The sequence below is a fragment of the Paroedura picta genome, unplaced genomic scaffold (genome assembly GCF_049243985.1).
Source record: "Paroedura picta isolate Pp20150507F unplaced genomic scaffold, Ppicta_v3.0 Ppicta_v3_sca21, whole genome shotgun sequence".
Lineage (NCBI taxonomy): Eukaryota > Metazoa > Chordata > Lepidosauria > Squamata > Gekkonidae > Paroedura > Paroedura picta.
This window is the reverse complement of record NW_027518618.1, coordinates 431,620-458,942: the sequence shown is the minus strand read 5'-3', so window position 1 is coordinate 458,942 and position 27,323 is coordinate 431,620. Positions and strand designations below refer to the sequence as shown.

Genomic DNA, 27,323 nt, shown 5'->3' with positions numbered 1-27,323 from the left:
GCCTCCTGCCTCTCCTAGGAAGCTGAACCATCCCGATCGCTTGGTGGCTGGAGAGAGACTGCTGGAAGAAATTCACAGTTAAATCAATTTTTTTTTTTAATTTACAGAAATTTACATCCCATTTTTAGCCCAACCTACACTGGGGCATTTTTTGTTTAGACTTTTCATTGCAATAGAGGCTGGGGATGTTCTCTTTTCTCCCCCCCCCCTTCTGTTGGGAGGAGCTGACATCACTTCCTACCCAGCCTCCCTCCTATTTAAAAAAAATCCCCCCTTGTCCGCGAGGCTTTCTCCGCTCGGCTTTCGCCCTTCAGCCCCCAAGGACGCTCTCCGTCCCGCATCCCTCCCGGCCCTCGCCTGCCTTCCCCGGGCGCGCCCCGGCCATGCTGCTCGCGGCTGGGATCGCGCTCCGGCTCCTTCTGTTTCTCGGCCACGGTAAGCCTCCCGAGGAGCAAAAGTTCCAGCGGGGAGCGGAGGGGAGGGGAGGGCCTTTCAGAAGGGGACACCGCAGGGTGGTCGGCCCCCCCACCCCGCCCCCCGCCCTGGTCTGCCACCCCGAAGGTCCCCGGTTCAATCCCGGCGCCTCTAGTTAAAAGGGCCCGGCAGGAGGGGAGGGGGAAGAGCCCGGAGAGCCCTGGGAAGAGCCTCTGCCCGGCCGAGATCTGATGGGAAAGACCCCGCCGGAGACCCTGCAGAGCAGCTGCCGGTCTGAGTAGACAAACTCGACTCTGGTGGGCCCAGGTCCGAGGAAGCTCCAGCTCCACCCCCAAACCTCCCCTTGCCCCTCCCCTGCGATCCCCCCAAGTTTCCCCACCTATGGGTCAGGGGTCATTCGGAGCCTGTAAGGGTCACCTCTCGCCCACCCCCCAGCGCTTTCCCCCTCTCTGCCGCCGGCACTGAAAGACGCAGGAAGGCCAGGGGAGCGTGAAGGCAGCTGCTGTCCCGGCTGGTGCTCTTTGTGTCTGTTTGGGGGGGGGGGGTGCGAAGTGCCCCCTGGAGCAGACAACAGAGGAGGGGAGAAGCTGAAGGCAGGTCCCCAGCAGGGAATGGGGGAGGCAGGGGGGTGCCTGCTCTAGGCTGGTGCCTGGGGCGGACAGGGACCTCCAAGTGCCCCAGAGTCAAACCCTCCAAAGCATCCAGCTTCTCCGGATTTCTGCAGTCTGGAGAGGAGCTGTAGTTTTGGGAGGTCCCCAGGTCCCCCCTGGAAGCTAGAAGCAGTTCCAGAGGGCTTTCTCCACTTTCCGTTTAACATCTTTCTTCTTTAAGAAACCCCCGAGTTTTTTCCCAGCTTCAGAATTTATTCCTTGACTCTTTGCCCGTGACTTTCCCTGCCTTTCTCTCCCTTTCCCGGTTCTGCTTCTTTGTTTCCTGAAATGCTTCTTATTATTCCCTGCATGAGATAGATATTTTCTTCTCAATTCCATTATGAGCTCTCTGCCCCTCGAGGTCTCACAACGCCCTCTGGGCTGACAGAGCCCTCTGGAGAAGTCACCCGATTAGCTCAGTACCCTGGACAGCGACTCCTCCGGATCCTTCCCCTTGGCTTTAACGCCGGCCGAGACGGAGCGAGCGGCTTCTCAGTATCTCCCCGGTTGGTCCTTCGTCAAAGTCCCCTCTTGATGGCAGAATCCCTTGCCAGATCCTCAGTTCCTTTTTGAAACCCCTCTCGGCTACCAAAACAGCATCCCCCGGAGTGCGAACTGGCACCGTCTGAAATGACTCCCTGCGCATTAGCAGAGTTATTAAAATGCAGACCGGACCACTGTGGGCAGCACGGTATAGCCCCATCTTGGGTTGGTACTTAGAAACATAGTTAGAAGGATCATCCAGTCAGAAACTCACAACTACTGCCCACCCATGGTGACCCCAATTTCATGCCCACCACCAAACCAAAAAATCCCCAGAATCCAGCCTGGACTGGAGGGAATTCACCTACCATTCCACAGTGATGATCAGCAATTCTGGGCGTATGTAAGTAATTCTGGGCATCCCTTCCTGCCCACCCACTCACTATCTGCCTAAGTTCATAAAGTCAGCCTTTCTGTCTGATGGCTACCCAGCCGCTGCTTAAAACCTTCCAAAGGAGGAGAACCCACCACCTCCTGTTCCACTGAGCCTGTTCCACTGAGCCTGTTCCACTGAGGAACTGCTCTTATTGTCAGGAACTTCTTCCGGATGTTTATCTGAAAATTCCATGGAATTAATTTCAACCCACTGGTTCTGTTCCCCCTGGGGCAACAGAAAACAACACTGCTCCATCCTCTATGGTGGAACTTGGAGGGGAGCCCCCCAAGGAAGACTCTGCAGAGGAAAAGGATGGCCAACCACCTCTGCCTCTCGCTTGCCTTGGAAGCCACTTAGTGGGGTGGTCAGAAGTCCGCTGTGACTGGACGGTATTTACAGAGATGCAGGATAGCGTAGAGCAGAGGTAGACAAACTGCGGCCCTCCAGATGTCCATGGACTACAATTTCCATGATCCCCTGCCAACATTTGCTGGCAGGGGCTCATGGGAATCATAGTCCATGGACATCTGGAAGGCCGCAGTTTGACTACTCCTGTCATAGAGAGTCGGGTGCCACAGGATTCCTGGTTTCTTAACATGCAGGGAATGCTGCCTGAGTGGTGGGGGATGTGCAGTTCATGGGTAGAGCATCTGCTTTGTGCCCAGAAGGTCCCAAGTACCATCTCCTCTTGGGCAGTGAGTGATAGGGAAGACTTTAGCCTGACTTCCTGGGGAGTTGCTGTTGGTCAGAGCAGAAGACCTCTACGCACCAAGAGGTGGCAGGAAGCAGACCGGGCTGAGGCACCTGCTTGGCAAGCAGAAGGTCCCCGGTTCAGTCACTGGCATCTCCAGTTAAGAATGCACCCGCAGCAGGTGATGGGAAAGACCTCCTCCGCATGAGGCGCCAGAGGCCAGCTGCTGAGTAGAAGTCCCAATCCTGCTGGGCCCAAACGCTCTGATTCTGTGCAAGGCAACGTCACAGGTTCTCAAGGTAGCTTTGTGGGGTTCACCATCAACCATTAGTATGGAATCTACACAAATGCATAGCTGTCCCCTCTGCTCTCCAGGACTTCAGGCAGATTTGGCTTGGAGGTCCTTTTCTTGAGGTGCCTCTCAATACTCACACAGTGACCAAAACCCAGGGGCCATCAGGCAGTCCACCAGCAGTGACCAAACACCAGGAGCCCTCCCACTGTTGCCCCTGAACACCAAGAAGACAGAGCATCCCTGCCCCAGACAGAGTCTTCCATCTACACCTTGGGGGTAATACCAATTGATAGACCTCTGCTTCGCATGTTGATCCCACTCCCTCCTGAAGCTGAAATCGGGGGGCCTACTGCTTACCAGGGCAGCTGCCCCAGTAGAGTGGGAAGCAAAGTGTTTTGCTCTCTTTGGCCTACTGTTAGGTATACAGAAAGGTTGATCAAAGGTCTCAGATGTGGTTGAGCCAGAAAGCGAACCTCGGCTTCTGTTGGGTATGTTAGGAATAACACTTGGCTCTGGGGTAATCTGGTTGGTATGCAGAAGGCATCTCCAATGAAGAGAAGAAGAGTTGGTTTTTATACCCTGCTTTTCACTGCCCAAACGAGTCACAAAGCAACTTACAATCAATCGCCTTCCCTTCTTCTCCTCACAACAGACGCCTTGTCAGGTATGTGGGGCTGAGAACTCTAACAGAACCACTCTGTGAGAACAGCTCTAACAGGACTGTGACTAGCCACCAAGCTAAGTAGCCCAAGGTCACCTGGCTGGAGGAGGAGTGGGGAATCAAACCCAGCTTTTAACCACTACACCAAGCTGCCCAGGTATTGAACCTGGGACCTTCTGCATGGCAAGCAGGGTCTCTGCCACTGAGCTACCACTTCATGGCTCTCCAGGGTCTCAGACGGAGGCCTTTCCCATCCCCTACTGCCTGGTCCTTTTAACTGGAGATGCTGGGGATTGAACCAGCGTCCTTCCACATGCCAAGCACAGGCTCTGCCACTGAGCTACAGCCCCACTTGACAGCTTTCTAGGATCCCAAGTGGAGGTCCATCCTATCATCTTCAGCCTGGTCCTTTTAAGTGGAGGTGCCAGGGATTGAACTAGCGTCCTTCTGGATGCCAAGCAGAGGCTCTGCCACTGAGCTAAGGCCTCTGCTGCCCTGCTCAAGCCAGCAGGAGATGCAGTTAGGTTGGTGGGGCTGGTGCCGTCAGTGCCAGCCTGGTGTTCAGCGTGGGACTTGGTCACTGGGCTGAATTGCTCTCTTGGCCTCCCCCACCCCCAGGGCTCTCGGGAGAATGCAACAGAGGAAGGGCACCAGGATCCCCACAGAGGCAGGGACAGGACAGAAGGTGAGCGGGAAGCCTTCAGGGGTTTTCAAGGCAAGGGGCATCCACTGCCTCGGCCACTGCCTGCCTCTGCAGAGCCACCCTGAGCCTCCCTGCTGGCCCCCCAACCTAATGCTAACCAAGGCTGACCCAGCTTAGCTTCCGAGATCCGACGAGATGGGGCCATCCCAAGCCCTCCCAGCTGGGGCAGAGTCAGCTCTGTCCGTTGGCCTGGAGGGTCCTGGAATCCCCACAAGAAACTCGCCAGCCAGCCCATGGAGGATCGCTCCCGCCCCCAACGTGCCCCCTAAGTGGCTAGCTGGCGAGAGCCTGGGACAGGAGCATCCCGGGCATCTCCAGACTCTTTCAGCCACAGAACGCATGGCTTTTTCATCCCTTGCTCAGACGTCCTCGGTGGCCATGAACTGGGAGCTGATGCTCCTCTCCTCTGGAAACAAGGCCCATTGCTGAGTGGGGTGGGGGCAGGGGGTCTTTCTGTCTCCAGTCTTGTATAATCCCGGACGTCTCCAGCACTGTCTGCCTCGCTCCCCTTTGTTCTGTTGTGCTGCATCCAGAAGTTATGTAAGGAGCTTATGCAAGCTCACCTGAGCTCCTTTGCTTGCTTCCTCGGCCAATAGGGGCTCACTGGAGCCTGATGCAAGCGGACAGAAGACAGCCAGACCCCCCTCCCCTCCCCTCCCCTCCCCACAAGCGGCTTAATCCCCACAATCCTCATCCTTTCCAGGAGTGACCCTTTTTTGATGTCCAACCTGCAGCGACAAGGGAACCTTGCAGGTTCTCAGCGTTTCTCCCCCCCCCCAAAAAAAATCTAAAACAGGACACACACAAACACAGTCTGTCTCAAAGATGCTGCCTGACCTCCAGAGGAGCCTCCCCCTCTTCTGCAGGGCAGTCCAGTTTCCCCTAAATTTGGCTTCAGACTGCAGGAGGAGGGCTGGATTCCAAGTCCCATAATAGTTTTGGGGGTTTGAGCTTTCGAGAGTTGAAGCTTTCTCCGCCAGAGACAGGATTCCAATCCTGCAGTTATCGATTTTGCTAGCTCTGCTTTTAGTTCTCTAACAACAGTCCAGTCCACAGAAGTTCAATGCAAGAAGCTTATGTGGTTTGCTGCTGGGAACACCCTCCCATTCTGCCTGCTGAAGGGAGGGCCAGAAGCAAGGGTGAGGGCCACAGCCAAAACCAGATGCTCTGGAATGGAATCCTGGAGGCCTCCCTTGGCAAAGGTGGTGGACAGAACAGAGCAGGTGCAGAAGAGAGCAACAAGAACCATCCAGGGCCTGGAGACCAAGAAACTGCACAAGGAAAGTTTGAGGGACTTGGGAATCTTCCGCCTGGAGAAGTGGAGGTGGAGAGGGGACATGATGGCTCTCTTCAAATATCGGAAAGGCCATCTCTTGGAAGGGGGCAGGGGCCAAGGGGCAGGGGGCAGCTCCTGTTGGCAGCAGAGAAGACAGGTTTAAATTCCAGGCAGAAAGATATCAGCTAGATACTGGGAATTTGTTTTACAGTCCAAGTAGTTCAGCTGTGGAATCTGCTTCCTAGGGAGGTGGTGACAGCAGTTGGGCAGATCTTCATCATGGATGCTTTAGGCCAGGTGCTGGCAGGGGCTCATGGGAACTGTAGTCCATGGACATCTGGAGAGCCACCGTTTGGCCATTTGAGGCTGATCCTGCATAGAACAGGGGGCTGGACTAGATGGCCTCTACAGACCCCTCCAACTCTATGATGCTGATAGCTTTTTTATGCTGATAACCATGCCTTTTCAGGCTTTTACCCCCAGCCTTAAAGACAGAAACACAGCAGCTGAGGCCTAGGAGGGGAACTAATATAAAACCAATGGAAGAAGTCTCACCAACTGAATTTCTGCCTGTCGGCCGCTCTTACAAATAGAAGAGTTGGAACCCAAACCATTCCTCATAACTTGGCAGCCTCTTGTCTGAAGGGGGAGACAAAGGGACAGGCCATGCTAACCAGGAAATGATTCCTTCTAACCTGTAAACTGCTTTGCAGTTGCTTCCCAGTCCCTAGCAGCTGCACAACAGTCCAGCAGAGCCTTCCTTTCCATGACAATCAGGAACAGGTTGCACAGGGCTGAACAAGGCATCACACCTTCTGGGCACGACACGTGTCAACTGGAAAGCCTTTGGGACCAGGTGTAGCCCATACAGTTTTGGCAGAGCAGAGATAGGTAGCAAGCCTACCTTCTCCCTCCCTCCCTCCCTCCCTGTCTGGCATGCAGGGCCAGAATTAGCACCAAGGTCTCTCTCACCTTGCAAAATGGTCAATTTGCAAGAGTCTGCCTGTGTGGGATTTGGGGTTTGTCTTGGGGTATCAGAGAGGCTTTAGGGCAGTCCTGTATTGAATGGGGGTTGGACTAGAGGTCCCCTTCAATCTCTAGGATTCTATCCCCCAAGCTCCCCCTGTGGTCTAACTAAAATCGAATTTTGGGCAGTCCATGTCTCATGGGATGGGTGAGAACAGCTTCAAGAGTGGACTGGAGAAACATCTGGAGCAGAGGCCCATCTGTGGCTATTAACCACAAGGTGCAGATGGAGCACTCTGCCTGGGGCAGGGAGGCTCTCTCTGCTTGGTGCTTTGGGGGGCAACAGTGCTGATAGACCTCCTGATGGCCCCTGGGTTTCTGTCACAGATGGTTGGGCTGGGTGGGCCATTGGCCTGATCCAACATGGCTTCTCTCATGTTCTTATGTCTGGGGCAGTGAGGCTCTGCTTAGGGGGTAGCAGGAGGAGGGCTTCTGGAGTTCTGACCCTGCCGGTGGACCTCCTGATGGCATCTGGATTCTGGTCACTGTGGGACACAGATGTTGGACTGGATGGGCCACTGGCCTGATCCAACATAGCTTCACTTGTGTTCTTATATTCGCTGCTGGAATTGTCTCCTCTGCCCAAATATCACTTATTTTTATTTTGCCTTTCCCCCAGGGATCTCCAGGTATTTTGTTTGTGTGTTTCTCTTACCCCCCCCCCCTGCCTTCCTTATTTGATCCTTGCAATACCCCTGCAAAGTAGGTCAGGCTGAAAGAGAGTGACAAGCCCAAGGTTAAACACACACACACACTCTTTCTCTCTCTCTCTCTGGTCCTTGTTGAATTCTGACACCCACCTTGCTGTCTTTATTAATGACCCAAGAACTCTGTCCACCTTTGAATTTTACCACCCTTCCTGGATTGTGAAGACCTGAGCTTGACAGTCTCTCCTTTGCTTAGAGATGTATCCTCGAGTCCAGCCTGCTTCTTAACTCATTTCCCCCCTGTAAGGTAGGAATACGGCGGCGGCTGTGAGCAGAAGCTGGAGATCTCGGCAATGTTTAATGTAGACTCAAAAGAGATGCCTTTCTTATTTTTTCCCCAGCCAATGCTCTGCCGATAACAAGTCAGCTCACGGAAGAAGACGAGAAGGTAAGAATGGGAATTGGCTGGAGTAGGTAAAGGTAAAGGTATCCCCTGTGCAAGCACCGAGTCATGTCTGACCCTTGGGGTGACGCCCTCCAGCGTTTTCATGGCAGATTCAATACGGGGTGGTTTGCCAGTGCCTTCCCCAGTCATTACCGCTTACCCCCCAGCAAGCTGGGTACTCATTTTACCGACCTCGGAAGGATGGAAGGCTGAGTCAACCATGAGCCGGCTGCTGAGATCGAACTCCCAGCCTCATGGGCAGAGCTTTCAGACATTTCTGCTGCCTTACCACTCTGCGCCACAAGAGGCTCTTTGGCTGGAGTAGAGGAAACCCAAATATTTGCTGAAGGAAGATAATGGAGTAATGACAGAGTAGAAGCTGGAGCTTTGTGGTCCTTCCCCAAACTGGGCAGCCCGGATAAGGCCACAGACTGAGGATTGGTGGACTCAAGAGGTTGGGGGAGCAATTGTGATGTATCAAAGGAGGGGGGACAAGGTTTCGTGCAGTGTGCTGGTTAAGAAGAAGAGTTGGTTTTCACTGCCCGGAGTCTCAAAGCGACTTCCAAGGTGGAGCTGAGAGAGCTCTAACACAACAGCTCTGTGAGAACAGTTGAAACGGGACTGTGACTAGCCCAAGGTCACCCAGCTGGCTGCATGTGGAGGAGTAGGGAATCCAACCTGGCTCACCAAATTTGAAGCCTCTTAACCACGACACCACGCTGGCTCCTATGGGTTCTAATTTGGAGACATGGATTCGATTCCCCACCCCTCCTCTCCATGAAGCCTGCTGGATAACCTTGTGCCAGATGCAATTCTCGCTGAACTCTCTCAGGCTTGCCTACCTCGCAAGGCTCCTGTTGTGGGGAAAGGAACGGAAGCCGATCGTCAGCCGCTTTGAGACTCTTTTGGCCAGAGAAAATCAGGTTGCAAAAACCTACTCTTCTTCTTCACGTTTGGGAAGAGAGCTGTGGAATTTGGTGGCCATGGAAGGTCACAGCTGGCCTATGGTGACCCTGTAGGGCGGGGTGGCCAGACTGTGGCTCTCCAGATGTCCATGGACTACAGTCCCCATGAGCCCCGGGCCACCCCTGCTGTGGGTTCTCAAAGCACAGAGATGATTTTCCTTGGCCTGCCTCTGCATAGCAACCCTGGCCTTCCTCAGGGGCCTCCCAGCCAAGTGCTGCCCGAGACTGACCTTGCTTGGCTTCTGGAAACTGACAGGATTGATTGGGCCAGCCTGGGAATCTACATCTGTATGCAAATAGAGAGGAGCCCCTTTCGTCTCCCTGACAGCCCTCTCCCCTTCTCCGCTGGCCAGGTGACCAAATGCATCACGGAGATCCTCGCAGACACCCTCTCCAAGCCCAGTCCAGTTCCGGTGACCAGCGAATGTATGAAAATCCTCCGGGAGGGTAAGTGTCGCTTGCGGGTCGACAGGAGCACTTTCAGAAAGGAGACGCAACTTAATCTGCATTAGGGAGAGCCTAAGGGTGCAGAACCTTCCTCTGGGGCAGGGTCCCTGCGGCTGGAGGTCCCTGGCTGGAGAAGGGTGTTCGAATGGTTAACAGATCTCTGCTACCAGCTTTCTTTAACCCCCTGCCACTAATTGTGGTGGAGGAACAAAACAGGAGAAGAGAAAGAGGGAATCGCCCTGTGGCCCTGTAGAATAGGGGTAGTCAACCTGTGGTCCTCCAGATGTTCATGAACTGCAATTCCCATGAGCCCCTGCCAGCGTTTGCTGGCAGGGGCTCATGGGAATTGCAGTTCATGAACATCTGGAGGACCACAGGTTGACTACCCCTGCTGTAGAAGATTCCACCTTTAGCAGGCCTGGGGAGAGTGCAGCTTGTAAGCCTTTACTTGAACTCCTGAAGGAGCAGCTTTCAATGAGTCGCTGGAACTCAATTAGGCCTTAAAGTTTACTGGCTCATTTTCACATCCACATATATAATGCTCACTGACCTGACCTGTTGTCAGATCAGGGCCACAGGAACCTAGCGAGTCTTTCCATAATGGAGCTTGTAAGCCAGAGCACAAAGAAGCGATGGGACTCTGAGCACAAAAGGCCAAGCTTGTGAAGAGAGGAAGTGGTTGGTCCCATCTGGAACAAAGCCCTCTCGCTCAGAGGTTAGACCAGTTCAAACCGGTTTCTTGATAGAGTCCGCAATTCCTGAGCTACAGCCAGGTGTCTCCCCTGAGCATATGGCCAGGACCTTGCAGTGTAGAAACACCAGCCCTTCAGAGTAGGCCTGGATCAAATAACTCGCTGATTGCATTTCAACAAAGGTCCCTTGCTGATCCCCAGGGGGAAAATCCAGCCATTGAGGCTTCCTCCCCTCTGCTGTGTATTTTGTGTGGCACGCGTATCCTTACTGGGGTGGCAGCGCATTCAGCCTGGGTCTCTCTTTCAGATGAGAGAGTCCTGGCCATGCTTCACCATCAGCATCTGCTGTCCGAGCTGGAAGAACTGGCGCACCAAGGTAAGCGGACCGGCTTCAGCCGAGCACTCAGGGTAGTGCGCGGAGGCATCCAAATCAGCCCTTTGGTGTAGTGGTTAGAGCCAGTGATGTAGTGGTTAGGAGTGCGGACTTCTAATCTGGAGTGCCGGATTCGATTTTGCGCTCCCCCACATGCAGCCAGCTGGGTGACCTTGGGCTCACCACGGCTCTGATAAAACTGTTCTGACCGAGCAGTAATATCAGGGCTCTCTCAGCCTCATCCACCCCACAGGGTGTCTGTTGTGGGGAGAGGAAAGGGAAGGCGACTGTAAGCCGCTTTGGGTAGGGAAAAGTGGCATTTAAGAACCAACTCTTCTTCTTTCAGGCCGACGCAGCCAGCACCACACTGCGGGGGGGATGCACGGGCGTTGAGTTATACACTGGCACCCACTGAAGCCTTCCCCTCCCAGGTGGCAGCTTTGGCGGTGGCTGCGTCGGCCTGGAACGGCCAATTCAGACGCTGCCATGCACAACCCTACTTCCCAGCATAGGCAGCCGGGGTGGCAGGGAGTGTGTGTGTGTGCGTGTGCATGGGGGGGAGGAATCTGTTGGAGGCTCAAGGTTAACTCTTTGCTGGAGGCCATACTCTTGCTGAGCTTGGTTAGTGATTGTAACGGTTAAGAACAGTGGCTTCTGAATTTTGGTCTGAATACTGATTGATTGATTGATTGATTGATTGATTGATTGATTGATTGTGGCTTCTAATCTGGGAAGCCTCCTCCACCTGCTGCCAGCTCGATGACCTTGGGCTGGTCACAGTCCTGTTAGAGCTATTCTCACCGAGCAGTCCTGTCAGAAGCTCTCTCAGCCTCACCTCCCTCACAGAGTGTCTGTTGTCGGGAGAGGAAGGGAAGGTGATCAGAAGCTGCTATGAAACTCCTGGTAAAGAAAAGTGGGGTATAATGCCAACTTTTCTCCTCTTCCTTCTCCTCTTCGGCAGAAGTGGGGGGAATCCCTTGGCTGGCCACGGACGGCCCAGGTCACTGACCTCACAGGCCCCATGGCATACTGTTCTCCCTTTCACACACCCTGCTCTATCTAGGTCAAGTGTGCCTGCTGGGACTGGGGGCTGCTTTCAGGGTCTCTGGCGGAGAAAGGACTTTTACGTCACGGACTACCTGATCCCACCGGCTGGAGATGCTGGGGTCTTCTCTGCACACATTATTTCATACTGTGAAACTTGCACTTATATTCTGCAGCAGGCTAGAAGAAGAGTTGATCCCCACAACAGGCACCCTGTGAGGGAGGGGAGGCTGAGAGAGCTCTGTCAGGACTGCTCTGTGAAAACAGCACTATCAGGGTTGTGATGAGCCCAAGGTCACCCAGCTGGCTGCATTCGGGGGAGGAGCAGGGAATCCAACCTGGCTGGCCAGACTAGAAGCTGCCGCTCTTAACCACTATGCCACACTGGCTCCTTTGCGCTTGTTTCAAAAGCAGGCCTCTCAGCTACCCCAGCCTCATCAGATCTCAGAAGCTAAGCAGGGCCAGCCCTGGTTAGTGCTTGGGTGGAAGACCACCAAGGGACCTCCAAGGTCATTATGTGGCAGGCAATGGCCAACCAGCTCTGAACATCTCTTGCCTCAAAACCCGCCAGAAGGCTGCCATAAGCCAGCTGTGATTTGCCAGCATTCTCTACTACATTATACTGAATACTAGTATGTATGAGATGCTTGTGGGTTGGTGGGCGGCCTATGGAGATAGTTAGTGTCTCTTTGGGGTAGAATAAAAACTAATTAGCCTTTCAGGGGCCAGAAGGCCTCTGTCCTCACTGCCTCCCATCCTTTCTGCAGAGAATGCAAAGCATCGTCTGGGTCATGAAGACCCCCATGATGCTTGGGGAGCAGAAGGTGCAGAGAAGGAGGAGGTAAAGAAGCGGGAGGAGAGGCCCAGCCAGCAGAGAGCAGCGGCCGCTTCGGAGAAGATGCGGCAGCAAGAAGGGGAGTGGAAGGAAGAGGGGCAGGGTCTGAAGGAGTACCAAAAGACGGTTGAGGAGAAGGTGAAGGAAGTCTCCCATAGAGAGGACCACCGGGAGGCTCTGGAAGATTCGGCAGCCAAAGAAGAGATAGAGGATGAGGGTGATGGAGACGTGTCGAGGAAGAAGAAGAGGAGGGTCTCCTCGGAGACGTGGTCCTCTCGGGAATATTTTGGCCAGCTGAAGAACAGAGGGTCCGTGGGACCAAAAATCAGGGAAGTGATGCTTCAAGGAAGCCAGGATACAGTCCAAAGAAGGGGTTCAGACAAGAGGTCTTTCGAGCCGGAGGGAGAAGAGGAAGAAGACGACAGCTCTGAAGAGAAGCCCATGAGCCACCGCCATGGAGGATACCATCACCACGAGGACTGGGAGGACGAGGAGGAGGAAGGAGAGAGGAAGAAGAGGAGGGGTGATCTGGCCAAGCGAGTGGCTGAGAAGGCCAGCAATGAAGAGACAGCCCAGTTTGAAGAGGAAGAGAAAGGGGTGAAGATCTCCAACTCCAAAGGCCATCTCCATGGAGGCTGGAAGCCCTGGCCAGAACAGGAGGGGCAGGAGGAGGAGGAAGAGGAAGGTGAGATGCGATATGGACACCACCATAGATCGACTGACCTAGACCTCAAGAAGAGACACGGGGAGGATCACCCAAAAGGCAGGCACCATGGCCATGAAGAGGATGAGGGAGAAAGGGAGGCCAGCCAAGATGAGGTCAGTACCCACCGTGGCTTTGATTGGAACTAGCATTATGAAATTGGGCAGAAGCAAAGTTCTAGTTTGGGGCAGAAAGAATTGGGTACAGGATTGAGGTGGCAGTAGAATTACCTAGCTGCAGGATTGGGGGACAGGAGCTGGGGAGAGTTGTTGATTGCAAAGGGGAGATGAGACAGCAAGGTGTTAAGGCAGCCCCTCCCATCCCCCCCAAAAGTCCAGGGTGATTCTAGGAAGTGTGAATGGAAGAGAAGCAAACAAACAAAAACAAAAAAAGTCAAGAGAAGCAAACAGCGTTGGCCAAACTGTGGCTCTCCAGATGTCCATGGACTACAATTACCATGAGCCCCAGCCACCTGGCTGGGGCTCATGGGAATTGTAGTCCATGGACATCTGGAGAGCCACAGTTTGGCCACCCCTGCAGATAGAGCCCTTTCATTATGCATTACTCTGGTGTAGCTGGCTCCAGGAGGCCACGCTTTAAAGAAGATGCAGAACAGGTTCAGGGGAGGGCAGCCAAGCTGGATGGTGTCTCAGCGTGTACGTGGAAAAGGAAGTGCAGGAACTGCAGGACTGGATCGCTTTCTTAAAATACTCGCAGGGCTAGCCCGTGGATAGGGTTACCAACACAACAGAAAAAAAGCGGTGTCTGGAACAGCACAATTGTAAGATGTGATTTGCAGACTTGCTTGCTGTTTTCATCTTAATTTTATTTTGCTTGCATTGACCCACGAAACGATCGTTTCCCATGAAGGTCTCTCATCAGTTGTGGTTTGAGCAAAAATTTTCTGCAGCATTTTAATACTAACAAAAGGCTTATAAGTAACAGCTGGCACAATATCTTGCACGCACCACAATACTTACCATGAATCAATAAGTACGAAATAGTCCATTCAGTTTTCTACAAAACCAAAGTCACCATTTACATAAACGTCTCTTCATACAATAAAACTCACCAATTAGGCTTAGCAATAACTTCTAACACTGACCATCAGTTGGAAGTACATGAACTTTTAAAGAGACTCAAGTTCAAAGAGTATTATGTTCTTGACCTGGAAAAAGAGAGGCGGCCATCCCAGTCCTGTTTCAGACACAGATTTTTCCTATTCTAGTGTGCCTCCCATACTGTTGTTGCAGCATTCTGGGATGGGGTTGCCAACCTCCAGGTAGCAACTGGCAATCTCCTGGGAATAAAATGAGCCCCCCCCCTCCCCGGGCAGCAGAGTTCAGCTCGCCCAGAGAAAACATTTGCTTTGTAAAGCAGATTCTATGAGAGTTATACCCTGCTCAGTTCCTCCCCTTGGCAGGCTCCACCTCCTCAAATATCCAGGTACTTCTCACCTGGGAGCTGGCAACTCTACTCATGGAAAAGAACTAGGATAGATTTAACTGGCTCAAGCTGCAGAAAGGTAGATTTCAGCTGAATTTGGAGGCTCCATTTAGACGCAATGGCTGCATGTTCTCTCTCATCTCTCCACACACGGACAGAAGAGGCGGTAATTTGCTTCTCCCCATAGTGATCTGTTGTTCCGAAGCGGTGGATGGTGGTGGGGAGGGGGGTGCCAGGGATTCCTGATCTCACCCCCTTCTTTTCCCCTCACCTTCTAGGCCCGGGAACTGGAGAAGCTGCAAGAGATTGAGCAAGACCTTCAGAAGGCCGCTGAGAAACTTCGGGAGCTGAAGAGAGGGTCCCATCACCCGCCCCGTCACGGGCAGGTTTAGGGAGACGGCAGTGGCACAGGCGGCCTCTCCCGTCCCCGGCCTTCCACCCTGTCCTCGGCCTTCCACGCGCAGCCTCTTTCTCCCTCCCTCCAGCTTGGCTTTCGACTGTTACACGGGACTCTCCTTTGGCTAAACGGCTCCACCCTGGCAGCTTCTCGCTGTGGAAGCAGCTCGGCCAAACCGCCTTCCTGCAGCTAGATCTCCTCAAGGAAGCCGGACTCTGACAACACCTTAAAGACCAACCAGAGTGTAGCAAAATGTAAGCTTTTGGGGGCTGCAGCCTGCTTCTGCAGAGGCCTGGCTTCCATGCAGAGGGGCCTCCGGGGCTTCTCCTGAAAAAGCATCTTGCTCGCCTTTGAGCTGCCACCAGGCTCCTGCTGGGCTTGGGGATGGCAGGCCAACACGGCTACCCCCCTGGGATTTCCCCTCTTCTGTTTTGAAAGTCAGGTGACGCCTGGTCTCTGGGTTTAGCTGTCAGCAAGTCAAGCTAGGGAAAGCTTCGGCTCAGAACGGGTTTCGCCACTGCTGAGGTGAGGGAGGGGATCCTAGGTCTGAGGAGAAAGGGCTTAGCCACTTCTGAGGTAGGAATTCACTGCCAGAAGGTGTAGTGATGGCCACAGGAGTAAACAGCTTTAAAAGGGGTTAGCTTCATGTAGGGTCAGGCAATCAGTGGATTCTAGCCACAGTGATTTAGAGAAACTTCCACAATCAGGGGCACTTATCCTAGCTGTTCTAAGCAGTGATATCAGGGCTCTCTCAGCCTCACCTCCCTCACAGGGTGTCTGTTGTGGGGAGAGGAAAGGAAAGGGGAATGTAAGCCACTTTGAGACTCCTTCGGGTAGGGAAAAGCGGCAACTAAGAACCAAATCTTCTTCTTCCTCTGAATCCCAGAGACAAAAGGCAACAACAGGGGATCTCCAGAGAACTTGGGTGGCCCCTGTGTGAGACTGGAGGCTGGACTAGATGGACCCTCCCTGGTCTGACCCAGCAGAGCTTATGTTCTTGGAGCTCCAAGGCCCAGTGCAGGAGGGGAAAATGGGCTTCTCTGGCCAGTAATCAAAAGCAAAGCCCTCTTGTAAGAGGGGAGAAGGAACTAAGGTGACCCTCCCCATCTACTGGGGTCTCAATTAACTCGTTTCCATTTAGAGATTCTGAAAAGTTCCAGTCGCAAAATCCTTGTCGCACAGGGATGCTCTTTACTAATAACCAGCCTCACATTTGGCGGCTGTTTCTAACCTCAAGGGTTTATCTGGTTGGTTGTTAAGAGCTCTGGATGGAGGGTGTTATTGGCCGGGGGTCTTTAGAAGACTGATGCATCAAGGTAGTCATCCAGGGATTCCCAAGAGCCCAAGTGAATGCCTCCTTCTACCACAGGGGTAGTCAAAGTGCGGCCCTCCAGATGTCCATGGACTACAATTCCCAGGAGCCCCTGCCAGCATTCGCTGGCAGGGGCTCCTGGGAATTGTAGTCCATGGACATCTGGAGGGCCGCACTTTGACTACCCCTGTTCTATCATCACCAGAGTACAGCATCTTCTTCACCATCGCCTGGTCCTTCCCAAAATGTTTACTGTGCGAGATTAGTTAATGAACAGGAGTTTTCCCTAGGCCTGAAGGAGCAGACTCCAGGAGGCTACCTGCAATGTCTCTGTGTCGCCTGCTCTAGCCTCCCACTAGGCAGGTGGGCAATTCTCTCTCTCTGCACTGGGTGAAAATTGATCCTCCCACCAATCCAGAAGGGGCAGTGCGATCCAGCCCTGAAGGAGGTTGCCTGTTGTCTCTGTGTGATCCCCTGCCCGAATCTGGCCTTTTCCTACTCAGGAGCGTGCACTCTAAACGTTCTCCAACTGGAAAGCTTTTCCTTGTACTGATAGTGAGACGGCGGGAGGGGGGATGCGTGTTTGTGCATTAAATCACGCCTCCTACTTTGAACTGCTAATTGAGGGATATTTGCCTGTTGGGAGCATAAGAAAAGGGTCCCTGTTGTAATGTTTGCTTCTGAAAGGGATCTTGTAAGAAACGGATTCTTCCACATGGAGGCGAAACTCATCTTTTCTACCAGGCACCAAAATTTTTCAAGCTCCTATTTTATTAAATGTTTGTGCACAAAACCCTCCTCCTCTGTACCAGAAGGAATTCCCCCCTCCCCCCACCTCCAATCCCACCCCAGGGACCCTCTGCCTTCTACCCTCCCCCTTTTTCCAACTGCTGACTGTTCACATTAAAACGTTCTTGGGGGAAATGCAAAATTCTCTCCCCCCCCCCCCAAGCTGCTCATGCAAGTGGGGAGGGGCGTGTGTGACTCTGTTTGGGGAGTGGCGTGTCCGTCCTTTCTGATTGGTGTGACCGACAAGGGATTTGCTTTGCTCACTGGTGCCTAGCTGACTATTCAATAAAGTGATTCCAAACCAGACAGTCTGACAGGGGGGCCTTTTCTTGTGTCAACCGGGCCTCGCTGGGAGCTATTTGGGAGCTCCCGTGTTTGGACAACCGTGTGCCACAAGACTGCAGAACTAGGCGGGCTGTTGGCCTGACCCAACGTGGCTTCCCTTATACGTGTATGTTCTAGGCCGAAACGCTTAACCACTGCACAACACTGGCTCCTTTACGCTGAGACTCAACATGGGGCAAAAGACGTGTCAAGCATAGAATTCAGGTAGCTGATAATCTGGGATTTGGGAACAAAAAAAAGCAGCAAGTTTTTTACCCCTTAGTGGTACTGGCAGTGCTGTAGGACAGTGGTCCCCAACCTCCGGTCCGGGGACTGGGCCACAGCTCCTCCTCCTCCTCCCCGGCTGCTGCCTTGGGGGCTAACCTGCCACTCTGCCACTGGCTCACTTTTGGTGCTCTCCGGCGGCCGCCATGGCTGGGGCTCCCCCTTGGCGTGGCCCTGCACAGCTGCTGCTGGCAGCGCCCCCCAGTGGGTGGCAGGAAGTCAGGGGCGCTGGCGGGAAAGCAAGTGGAGCAGGGACTCAGAAGGCAGCGGCGTCCCTCAGCAAAAGACTACCCGCCCCCCGGGCCTCAGTAAAATTGTCAAGCGTTTACCACTGCTGTAGGAGACTACTCCGTTTGGATGCACCATGAGGTGACAAGGGTCATGTTTGCCCATAATGTCCTGGGCCAAGCAGGAACTTCCTCAGTAAGTAAAAGGTCTGTCCACCCACGTCATTGAAAGCTCCGATTTTCTGGCACTGCACCCCGGCCGGACTTTCTGCACTCCCTTGCCCTGTACACCAAAGCTCCCAGCCGCCCACATAAAGCAGCTGACATGGAAAGGCACACACAAATCCACGACTTTTAATCTGGTCTGAGACCTACATCACGCAAATTGACACGTGGAGGGAGGGAGGCAGAGCGAGGGATGGGGAGGCAGAGAAAGGGACAGAACCAAGTCACAGATGCTGAGTAAACCGATGGGGGAGGGGAGGGGTTGTCACAGGAAAGCCACGCAGGAGCGTCTCGAAACACCAAAGGAGACGGGGGGAATCTGGGAGTCTGAAGGCCATGTGGAACATTCCCCTATTTCCTGCTGAGGCTACAGAGAGGAGGTTTGGAATTAGGGCCTGCAAGGGACATGGCTGGGCCCCAGAAGCTCCAGAGGGGAGCCGGCAGGTTCGATCAGAGCCCGTTCAAGAGTGGGCAGCAGAGATCAAGCACAGACCCAGACTGTGCCAGGAAGGGTGGTGTGCTCCATCCATTTGACCTTCCATGACCCTCTGCCCTGCCCCTCCTCCTGCTTCTCCCAGAGTTATTCTCCTTTCCCTCTCACGTAGACATCCACAGCACATGCTGGCAGGGGCTCATGGGAATTGTAGTCCACGAAATCTGGAGAGTATGGTTCAGCCACCTTTGGATTGGGAAGGAGGGATACACGAACAACAAGGATCTAAGTTAACCTGTGGAGACTCTGAGCAACTAGGAAAACAACTGCTTCACTTTGCCGGTTCTCCAGCAACCAGGTGCTGAAATCTCCTTTGTGAATTCCCAGGGAGAAATAAACCTTTTGTGGCTGTAGAGCAACAGGAAGGAGGCCAGCTGTTGCTGGGTCACATTTTCAGTTCTCTTCTAAACTGGTGAGGTGGGGGAGACAAAACAGAAATGCCAGCCTCGCATTGCCCTCTGTGGTTTGAAGGAAACGGATGTCCTGAACCCAAATCCAGCGTGGCACTTAAAGGACTGTAAATGGGCAGTGAGCTTGAACAGTGCTCTGAGATCTTGGGTCTTAACTCTCGGGTTTGGTTGCCTAGTAACTAAAGGGTGAACTCACTCCATCAAGCAGAGAGGGGCACTTGCTCAAACCAGGTTCTTCATTCCATGCAGTACCCTGCAGAAGGGCCCTTGTAACTTACGGAGGGAGAGGATAGGAGCAGAAGGTATCCTGTTGTTTATGCCAGCCCCCCTCCCACCCCAACTTCAACTATGCTTTCCCCAAAATAATTGCTCTTGAGCACACAGGGGCCAACAGGGATTCACTTTGAGGAAGGAAGGAAACAAGGCATTGCGGATTGGCCCTCCTGATTCAGCAGCGGAGAAGGCAAACTCTCCCGGCCTGCTCAAAGGTGCTTCTTGTGTTGAGCAGGGGTGAGTCCCAGATGTTCACCTGCTCCCCTCTTCCACCAGCACCCCCACTTGGAGCTTTTAGGTGTCCAGCCCAGCCTTGAAATGGGGAGCTTCTAGCAAGCGTCAAAAGCATTGACACGGGAAGTGCAGGCTGGACAGCAAAATCAGGACAGTCTGCTTTGTCCACTTATCCAGGGAGGGGGAGGGGGAGACGTTTTGGCCCCCAAAAATCCATACTGCGAGAGGCGTTGCTTGCGGTTAAGGCTAGGGTTGAACACAAAGCCAGGCCACAAGCTGGAAACGGAGCCTCGTAAGGACTAAACCAAGATGGTGCAAAAAGAATCCAGACTTCGGGCTCAGATGTGTGCAAGCAATCCAGACTCCGGTTTCCACCACGATCGCAGCAGGAGCGAGAGAGTGAGCTTGGATCCTTCTTTCTCAAGCTGGTACAATGTGGGAAGGGAGGGGAAGAGAAAGCAAACTCCAGAAGCTTCCCCCCCCCCCACACACACACCAAAGGTGGTTCTTAAAAATACTTTAGACATCAACAAACAGAAACCCTTTTAAAACTACAGGAACAAAAACGAGAGAGGAGAAGAAATTCAGTCGGAAGGGGGGCTTGGAGAACGGCTCCCCGCTGGACGATACAGCTGCCCCCCCCCAACCCCCCATATAAATAAGTCATGAAGCTCACAGTGAAGATACAGTTGCTACGGAAATCACAGCTGGCTGTCACGGGTTGAACGTTGCATTGTGGAATGGATCGTGTCCTGGGTGACAAAGATCCTCTCTGTCTCCTGGCCATCTTAACGCCCGCTTTTGATGACGATGTCATCATACTCCTCCTAGAGAGGGGAACACACAGGGAACTGCCTTATGCGGAGTCACGCAGCTGGCCCATCAAGGCCCATCTGGCCTGCTCAGACTGGCTCTCCAGGATCTGAGGCAGAAGTCTTTCCCGTCCCCTCCTGCCGAGTTCTTTTAACTGGAGACACCGCGGTTTGAACCGGGGACCTTCTGCCTGCCAAGCAGAGGCTCTGCCACTGAGCCATGGATCTCCCCCAACCATGAATACACATAAAGTTGCCTTGTGCTGAATCAGACCCCCGGTCTATCACCCGCTCAGACTGGGATCAGCCCTCTTCCATCTCTAGCAGAGGCCTTGCCCATCCCCTCTTGCCTGGTCCTTTCAACAGGAAATGCCAGAGATTGGACTTCAGACCTTCTGCATGCCAAGCAGAGCCACATCCCCTCCCACAAAATGGCTTCATGTTTTGAGAGATGGCAGGGGAAGGGTAGACACAGGGGAGGGGGCTGAAATCATGCCCCTGTCCCATTTCCACTGCTATCCCCACCCCGTCCCCTCAATCCTTGATGCTGATCATAAGCAATAAAGAATGCCGGATTTAAATATTTTCCCAGATGCAGACTCATCCCAGAAACAGTTGGGAGGGTGTAGAAATTGGTTCGTAGAAGCTTCGGCCCCTGGTCATATCCTTGAATTGCAGGGGGAAGGGGGGGGGAAATAAGATTTCCAATAGCTTCTGTTTTGTGACTTCATGCAAATACAGTGATTCACGCTAATCATAATTAAAAAAAAATATGCCAATGTCAGAAATCCTGCATGTTCACACAATGTGCTTAATTCACACCTAGAAACCGTACAATGCTTTCAGTGTTCAAATTGCTTCGTAACTATTGTAACAGTTGTCCTCCCAACAGGGCAATATTATACCTGAGCCTTCAGGGAGGGCGGTATAGAAATACAATAAATAAATAATAAATAAATACCTGACCAAGTCAGAGGGACAGAAAAGTTTGCCTCAGGCCACCAAGAAAATTTCACACCAAGAGGAGACTTGACCTTGCTGCAATCTCCTCCCGCACTGCAGTTTCATCTTGCCAACTAAACGCAGGTTGTAAATTTTGGCTTTTTTTGTGGCATGATATTCTGATTTTGCTACAGAGTGCCTGTTGCTTTTTTCTTAAACAAAGTTTATGCCAGCCTTAAGTTTAATCAAAACAACAAAATATAATTCCAAAGGCACCTTTAAGGCCAACAAAGATTTATACAAGGCATGAGCTTTCTTTCATGTGCAAGCACTCTTCCTCAGACAAAATGGAGCAGGGATCCTAAGTGTACAGTACTCCTGAGGACAGGGAGTTAGATTCTAAATAGCATTACATACAGGACAGGGTAATAAACTCAGCAGGGCTTGTCATTTGTGGGGACACCCGCATGCTTGGCTGGAGGAGGATGGGGCTAGCAACCAGTCGCTTTTAATTACTTCTTTTCACAACTGGAAAAGTGCCTGCCATTAATTACTAACCCTGACATTTTTATTGCCCCAATGTTCTTATAAATGAACCTACAGGTAAAAGTATCCCCTGTGCAAGCACCGAGTCATGTCTGACCCTAGGGGTGACGCACTCCAGCGTTTTCATGGCAGACTCAATACGGGATGGTTTGCCAGTGCCTTCCCCAGTCATTACCATTTACCCCCCAGCAAGCTGGGTACTCATTTTACCGACCTCGGGAGGGATGGAAGGCTGAGTCAACCTTGAGCCGGTTGCTGGGATTGAACTCCCATCCTCATGGGCAGACAGCTTCAGACAGCATTTCTGCTGCTTTACCACTCTGCGCCACAAGAGGCTCTAGACTACAGGACTGATCGGCTTTTCTAGCAAAGAATTAACATATCATATTTATCATATTCTTATCATCATATTCTACTTATATTGGGGTTTTATATTGTGAGCTGCCGCGAGCCCTTGTGGGAGCGGCAGGATAGAAATGTAAAGATAAATAAATGAATAAATAAATATCTGTATTCTTACCATCCCTGTTCCATTGTCTGCCTGCACACACCTTGAATGAATCTTTGTTGGTTTTTAAGGTGCCCCTGGACACAAATTTGGATTTACCACTTCAGACCAACATGGCTATCTGCTTGAATCTATCTTTAATCAAAACAGTTACCCTTGGCTCTTGTGGCCCTTTCTTGCATGCCCAGAGAAATGTCGATTGCCACTTTGGGAAGGCGAATTTCTTCCAGGCCAGATTGGCCAGGGATTCTAGTGGGGGCGCTGCGTGAATCTTTATACATGAAATTAAGAGGAATTAAGAGAAAGGTGTGGCAGGGTGAAAGGAGCATGAGTTGTAAGAAGTGAAGCATGACGATGTGGGATTCAAATGTAATCTCTCCCCACCCTTCCTGTAGTCTCTTGACCCTATTTTCAGCTGGGGAAGGTTGGACCCAAACTGAGCTCCCATGCAGCTTTTTTTTAGTACTATGAGAAAACCAATAATTGCAGGATATGCAAGTACCTAAACTAGGTGTAGTCAAACTGCGGCCCTCCAGATGTCCATGGACTACAATTCCCATGAGCCCCTGCCAGCACGCTGGCAGGGGCTCATGGGAATTGTAGTCCATGGACATCTGGAGGGCTGCAGTTTGACTGCTCCTGACCTGAACTGTCTTTTCCAAAGGAATTCAGGATTTTTGTTTTCATTTTGTTTTGTATAAGGCAACCTTCTGTCCATTGCAGCTTTTAAAGAAGACTGCTTAGCTTACCTGTAAGCACAGAAATGTTATATAAACATGCATAATTTATATGGATGGCTGAGCTGCCGCCCGGGTTGCAGAATCCCAATGTATCAATTTGGGACATGGGAGTTCTGCGGAGACCGTGCCCGGCACGTAAAATCACCTCGCTGTTACTGTCCAGGCTCTCCTCCGATTCCCAGTCGGGCTCCTCGGACCCAAACTCTCGCAACAGCTGTGGGATTTTTTGGTCGGGCCGGTGCACAGCGCTGTACATGGGTGTGTAGCCGACGTACATGCGGGCCTCTGGGTCAGCTCCGGCCCGTAGCAGGTATTCTACCACCTCTGGGTTCTGCGACTCCACCGCCAGGTGAAGAGGACTCCGGCCACAGCTCAGCTCCTGCCAGCAACAGAGATGATGACTGAGATGCGTAAAAACACTGGCTGTGCTACCACTAGAACCCCTTCCAAGATGTACGTAATTACACGGCCTTGAATAAAGCAGGCAGCGAGTATGGAATCCTAGGATTAGCTGTTCGCAGGGCCCTGAATATAAGCTTCAACTCTCTAGGAGCACAGAATCCACTGTTTCTAGCTCTCAGGGTTGCACAAATATGCTCAAAAGCCTGTAGGAAATGCCTGCAAAAGAACTCACGAGGCTGGAGGGATGGCTGAGATAGAGGGGACCTCACCGCTTTCCCCAGAGTAAATTACAGCAAATGAAAGACACTCGGTACACTAAAACTTAAAACTAAAACTTAATAGCAGGATAAGCTGATATTTTTATTGTCTGATACTGATCCATGTATTTCCAACAAATTAGCTCCGTATGTCCTTGCAGCCACGATAATTAGAGCCATAATGACCATGGAAAAATTGTACCCCAAGACTTTTAAATTAAATATTGTACCTAGAGTGATAATGGAATTTTATCTGTAATCCTTTTTAGCTGAATTATGTGTGTGTGAAAGTTACGGCCGCTTTAAAAGTGGGCAGGAAAGAGCCCCCCCGAGCTCCTGTTTCAGCAAGGCAGGAGCTGGAGTTAGGATCGCCGCCATCCTGGGAGCACTTGCAGGCCCCTCGCCACATGCCCTGCGGGTCAGACGAGAGAGCGGGGGGGGGGGGAGGCACCAATCTGGCAGCGCAGCCCCTTGCCTCGGCGGGAGGGCTGGTGGTGCAAAAGCCTTTGGTGGCCCCAGCCCCACATATGACAAGGAGGCCACGCGGAAGCCTCCAGCATCCCCAGCCGCACTTTTTCATGCACTGTGGGGAGGCGGTTGGGGAGGTGGATGGGCATCTGGGGCGGAGACTTCTGGCAGCCCTGGCTCCGTCATTTAAAGTCTCTTGCTGTGCCAGCTGCCTTGAGTCTCACTGAGAAAGGCGGATGGACACAGGACGGAAATAAACAGGAAGTATTTCCTCAAGGGAAGGTTGCCTGAAGACTAAGGTCTACTGTCCGCGAGAGCATCACACAGCATCCTTTGGTTTCCCCCCAAACTAACCGGTTTGTTGAGGTCGGCTCCTGCTGCAACCAAGAGATTGACCATTTCCAGATCTTTCCGCAAGACGGCAACGTGGAGGGGCGTGTAACCTAAAGAGGGAAAGAGGGTGCGATTCTGTGAAGGCCGACCACAGTGAGTCTCACGTTCTACGTCACAGCAATTCAGTATGAGGACATCCATGCAACGAACATCATTCTGGTCACAGAGGCATTCTTTATTTCTAACAGATATGGCCACGTTCTATTGTATATATCCACACCCATGTGCATGAAACAGTTTCGCTTATGCCCCTTGCATACAGGGGCAATGATCTTTTCTGTTACTGCATATACCGCATATACTGTTCGTGCATATATAAAACCGCCTTGCATAGAATCAGACCCTTGAGCCATGGGAGTCAGCCTTGTCTACTCACAGGCAGTGGCTCTCCAGGGTCTCAGGCAGAGGCCTTTCCCATGAGCTACTGCCTGGTTCTTTTAACAGGAGATGCCTTGAATTGAATCTAAGACCCCCTGAGCTTCAGCCCCGCTTCCTGTCTCTCCAGGGTCTTCCCCATCCCCTCCTGCCTGGTCCTTTTAACAGGATTGAACCTGGGACCTTCTGCTGCCAAGTTATGAGTTATGGCCCCACTTCATGGCTCTCCTGGGTCACAGAGGCTCTGCAACAGAGTCATGGCCCCTCCCCTTTGACAGATGTCTTTCTCCCCACACCCTTAGTCAAGTTGGGCAAGCCTGTTTTTTTCTTTTTCACCTGAGAAAGTATAAGAAATACAGATGGGACAGTTCTTCATACCTATAAAACTGTTCCCAGGTAGCTAAACTCAGTATGATGGAAGATCCCCCCAAAAAAAACATTCATTTTAACATTATCTCCACGCACACACACCCGGGAAGTTATACCATCGTAATTGGTGCAGTCCAGCTGGGCCCGGAAGCCATTCCCATGGCAGGACCTCTGCGATGCTGGTGGGGCCAGGAGGTGCTGTGCGCATTCCCGCCGCCCTTCGCGGCACGCCAAGTGCAAGGCTGTGTGCCCGCCCTTCTCCTGCATGCACAGCCCTGCTCCCGCCGACACTAATTTGCCAACAAAATCCGAAGCGTCGAGGATAACTGCGATGTGCAACGCTGTCTGGAGAGAGAGAAAGTGGGCTCATCAGAAGAGGCTGAGACGTGGGATTCCTGAATTCTGCATTTAGGGGGGTGCAGCCCTACTGAGATACTCCCCCCACCAACTGCTCCAGGTCTGTGGCCTAAATATGGGTCCCCAGGGAAAAGCAGGGGCCCTACAGAGCAAAGCCGCTGTCCCCTGAATCCCACCTGTCCAAGGTCGTTTTGAACATCCAGATAATCGGTCCCCTCCGTGTACTGCAGGATGGAATCCAGAAAGGCCTCGTGCTCATGGATAACGGCCAGGTGGAGGGCTCTGGGGGAACGGGGGAAACAGGGGCTGTTTAAGAAAAGGTACCAGTCGGCCACCAGGCAAAACAGAAGGGGTCTAGGATAAGGTGACCAGATTTTAACATTGGTAAAGCAGGACACCACTGACCGGGGGCGGTTCTTGATTTAAAATTTGGTCTATATGGAGCAACAAAATGTTTCATAGAACGCAAGAATAGCATTGTAAAATATATATATATATATATATATATAAACTCAGAAATATATAAATAAATATATATATATATAAATTTCAAGATAAGTACAATTTGCCAGGTGCCCCCAGCTGTCCCTCCAAAAGTGGGGCAATCTGGTCACCAGAGTCTCGGGGCAAGGGAGAGACCGCGGCGCCTTCCCCGTGCGCCCGCCCTGCCTGCAGAGTAGGCTCCGCGGGGCTTGGTGCCTGTGTCGGGGCGGCGTCCTCCGGGGAGGTGGTACGTACGTGTCGCCGTCCTCGGTGGCGAAGGCCAGGACGTGGTGCAGCCAGGCCTCGGGGTCCACGGCCGCCTTGGCCTCCTCCTCCTCCCCGCGCTCCTGCTGCGGCTGCTGCGGCTGCCCCTCGAGGCGCACGGCCCCCACGCCCTCCACGAGGCCGGCCAGCGAGTCGCCCAGCGCCGAGTCGAGGCGCTCCGAGGCGCCGCCGCCCTCCATGGCCTCTTCGGCCTGCAGCTGCCGCAGCTGCCCCTCGCTCAGCGACCCCAGCCCGCTGTCGCACCACTCCTCGCCCACCGACGCCCGCCGCTTCGCCTCCCCGCCGGGGGCGCCCGGCCCGGACCACGACGCCATCGCCCGCCGCCGACGCCGACGCCTCGCCACGGCCAGGCCCGGCCCGGCCCGCTCACCCGGCCGCCGTGGACCAGGGGCTGCGGGGATGTCCGACGCCTGGGGAATCCCCGGCTAACGTCTGCGCGCAAGCGGAACAGCATGCTGGGAGGTGTAGTCTTCCCGCACACAGGGCATGCTGGGAGATGTGGTCCTGCCGCGTCGCGTTCTGTCGTATTCCGGGTCTGAGCTTCTGCGGGCTCAGAGGCGAGGCCGTGGGGCGCTTTCGGAGCGTCGTGCTGTAGCCGAGGGAGTGGGCGTGCGCGCGGGAGCTCAGGCCCCGAATCCCGCGGGGCTGGCCTGAACGGTGCCTGGCCGGACTCGGCATTCGTTCTCTTGCTGCTTCAGACCGCCCGCTTGGATCTGGAGCAGGGGGAGTCAAGCTGCGGCCCTCCAGAGGTCCATGGACTACAATTCCCAGGAGCCCCTGCCCGCAAGGGAGGCGATGGAAGGGGTCTCTCCAGAGGGCCATGAGGCCCGGGGGCTCGTGGGAATTGTAGTCCATGGACACCTGGGGCGCTAGCGCTTGGTCGCCCCGGCGTCGTCTGGCGCGGCCGCGGAGCATCTTGGGGATGGTAGTCCCCAAAGCCCGACGGCTTCGCCAGAGGACGCAAAGTTCTAAAAATGAGAGAAAATCAACAAAGAATGCCTCTCGGCCCGAAGAATTAACCAGAGCTCTTATAATTCGGAAATGCTTTTTTTGTTGATATACAAATTTATTTTTGAGAGTCTAAACCGCCGCTCCCCAAGACATTCCCCCATTTATTAATTCTTGTCATTTGTTTTCCCGCTTTTATTCGTATTCCTCTTGAAC

The 27,323-nt window shown here is 53.0% G+C and overlaps 2 protein-coding genes and 1 long non-coding RNA gene across 3 annotated transcripts; 1 reads left to right on the top strand and 2 right to left on the bottom strand.

The window, feature by feature from the left end:
• The first annotated feature begins 194 nt into the window (after positions 1-194).
• On the top strand, positions 195-17,055 carry CCER2 (coiled-coil glutamate rich protein 2). The gene is made up of 6 exons (XM_077318530.1): positions 195-435; positions 7,705-7,751; positions 9,067-9,160; positions 10,160-10,228; positions 12,037-12,923; positions 14,532-17,055. Exons 1-6 carry the CDS (start codon positions 384-386, stop codon positions 14,643-14,645), a joined length of 1,263 nt encoding a protein of 420 aa, XP_077174645.1. The 5' UTR covers positions 195-383; the 3' UTR covers positions 14,646-17,055.
• LOC143828252 (uncharacterized) lies at positions 13,613-16,781 on the bottom strand. Its single transcript, XR_013227570.1, has 2 exons — positions 16,134-16,781; positions 13,613-16,004 (listed from the first exon to the last, which is right to left on the bottom strand). It is a non-coding gene; the product is annotated as an uncharacterized LOC143828252 (long non-coding RNA).
• Positions 17,056-17,925: 870 nt separating the features above from the next.
• On the bottom strand, positions 17,926-26,834 carry NFKBIB (NFKB inhibitor beta). Its single transcript, XM_077318534.1, has 6 exons — positions 26,130-26,834; positions 25,568-25,673; positions 25,151-25,379; positions 24,252-24,340; positions 22,916-23,149; positions 17,926-20,049 (listed from the first exon to the last, which is right to left on the bottom strand). Exons 1-6 carry the CDS (start codon positions 26,471-26,473, stop codon positions 20,011-20,013), a joined length of 1,041 nt encoding a protein of 346 aa, XP_077174649.1. The 5' UTR covers positions 26,474-26,834; the 3' UTR covers positions 17,926-20,010.
• Positions 26,835-27,323: the final 489 nt, after the last annotated feature.

What these genes read in the sequence shown, in the direction of transcription:
- CCER2 (XM_077318530.1), top strand. Translation starts at nt 384, where the DNA reads ATGCTGCTCGCGGCTGGGATCGCGCTCCGGCTCCTTCTGTTTCTCGGC. An exon ending in CCTTCTGTTTCTCGGCCACG is followed by an intron (nt 436 to 7,704) that starts GTAAGCCTCCCG and finishes TTTTTTCCCCAG; the next exon opens with CCAATGCTCTGCCGATAACA. An exon ending in GGGAGGCCAGCCAAGATGAG is followed by an intron (nt 12,924 to 14,531) that starts GTCAGTACCCAC and finishes CTCACCTTCTAG; the next exon opens with GCCCGGGAACTGGAGAAGCT.
- NFKBIB (XM_077318534.1), bottom strand. Translation starts at nt 26,473, where the DNA reads ATGGCGTCGTGGTCCGGGCCGGGCGCCCCCGGCGGGGAGGCGAAGCGG. An exon ending in GCCACCGAGGACGGCGACAC is followed by an intron (nt 25,674 to 26,129) that starts GTACGTACCACC and finishes CCGTTCCCCCAG; the next exon opens with AGCCCTCCACCTGGCCGTTA. An exon ending in TTCAAAACGACCTTGGACAG is followed by an intron (nt 25,380 to 25,567) that starts GTGGGATTCAGG and finishes CTCTCTCTCCAG; the next exon opens with ACAGCGTTGCACATCGCAGT.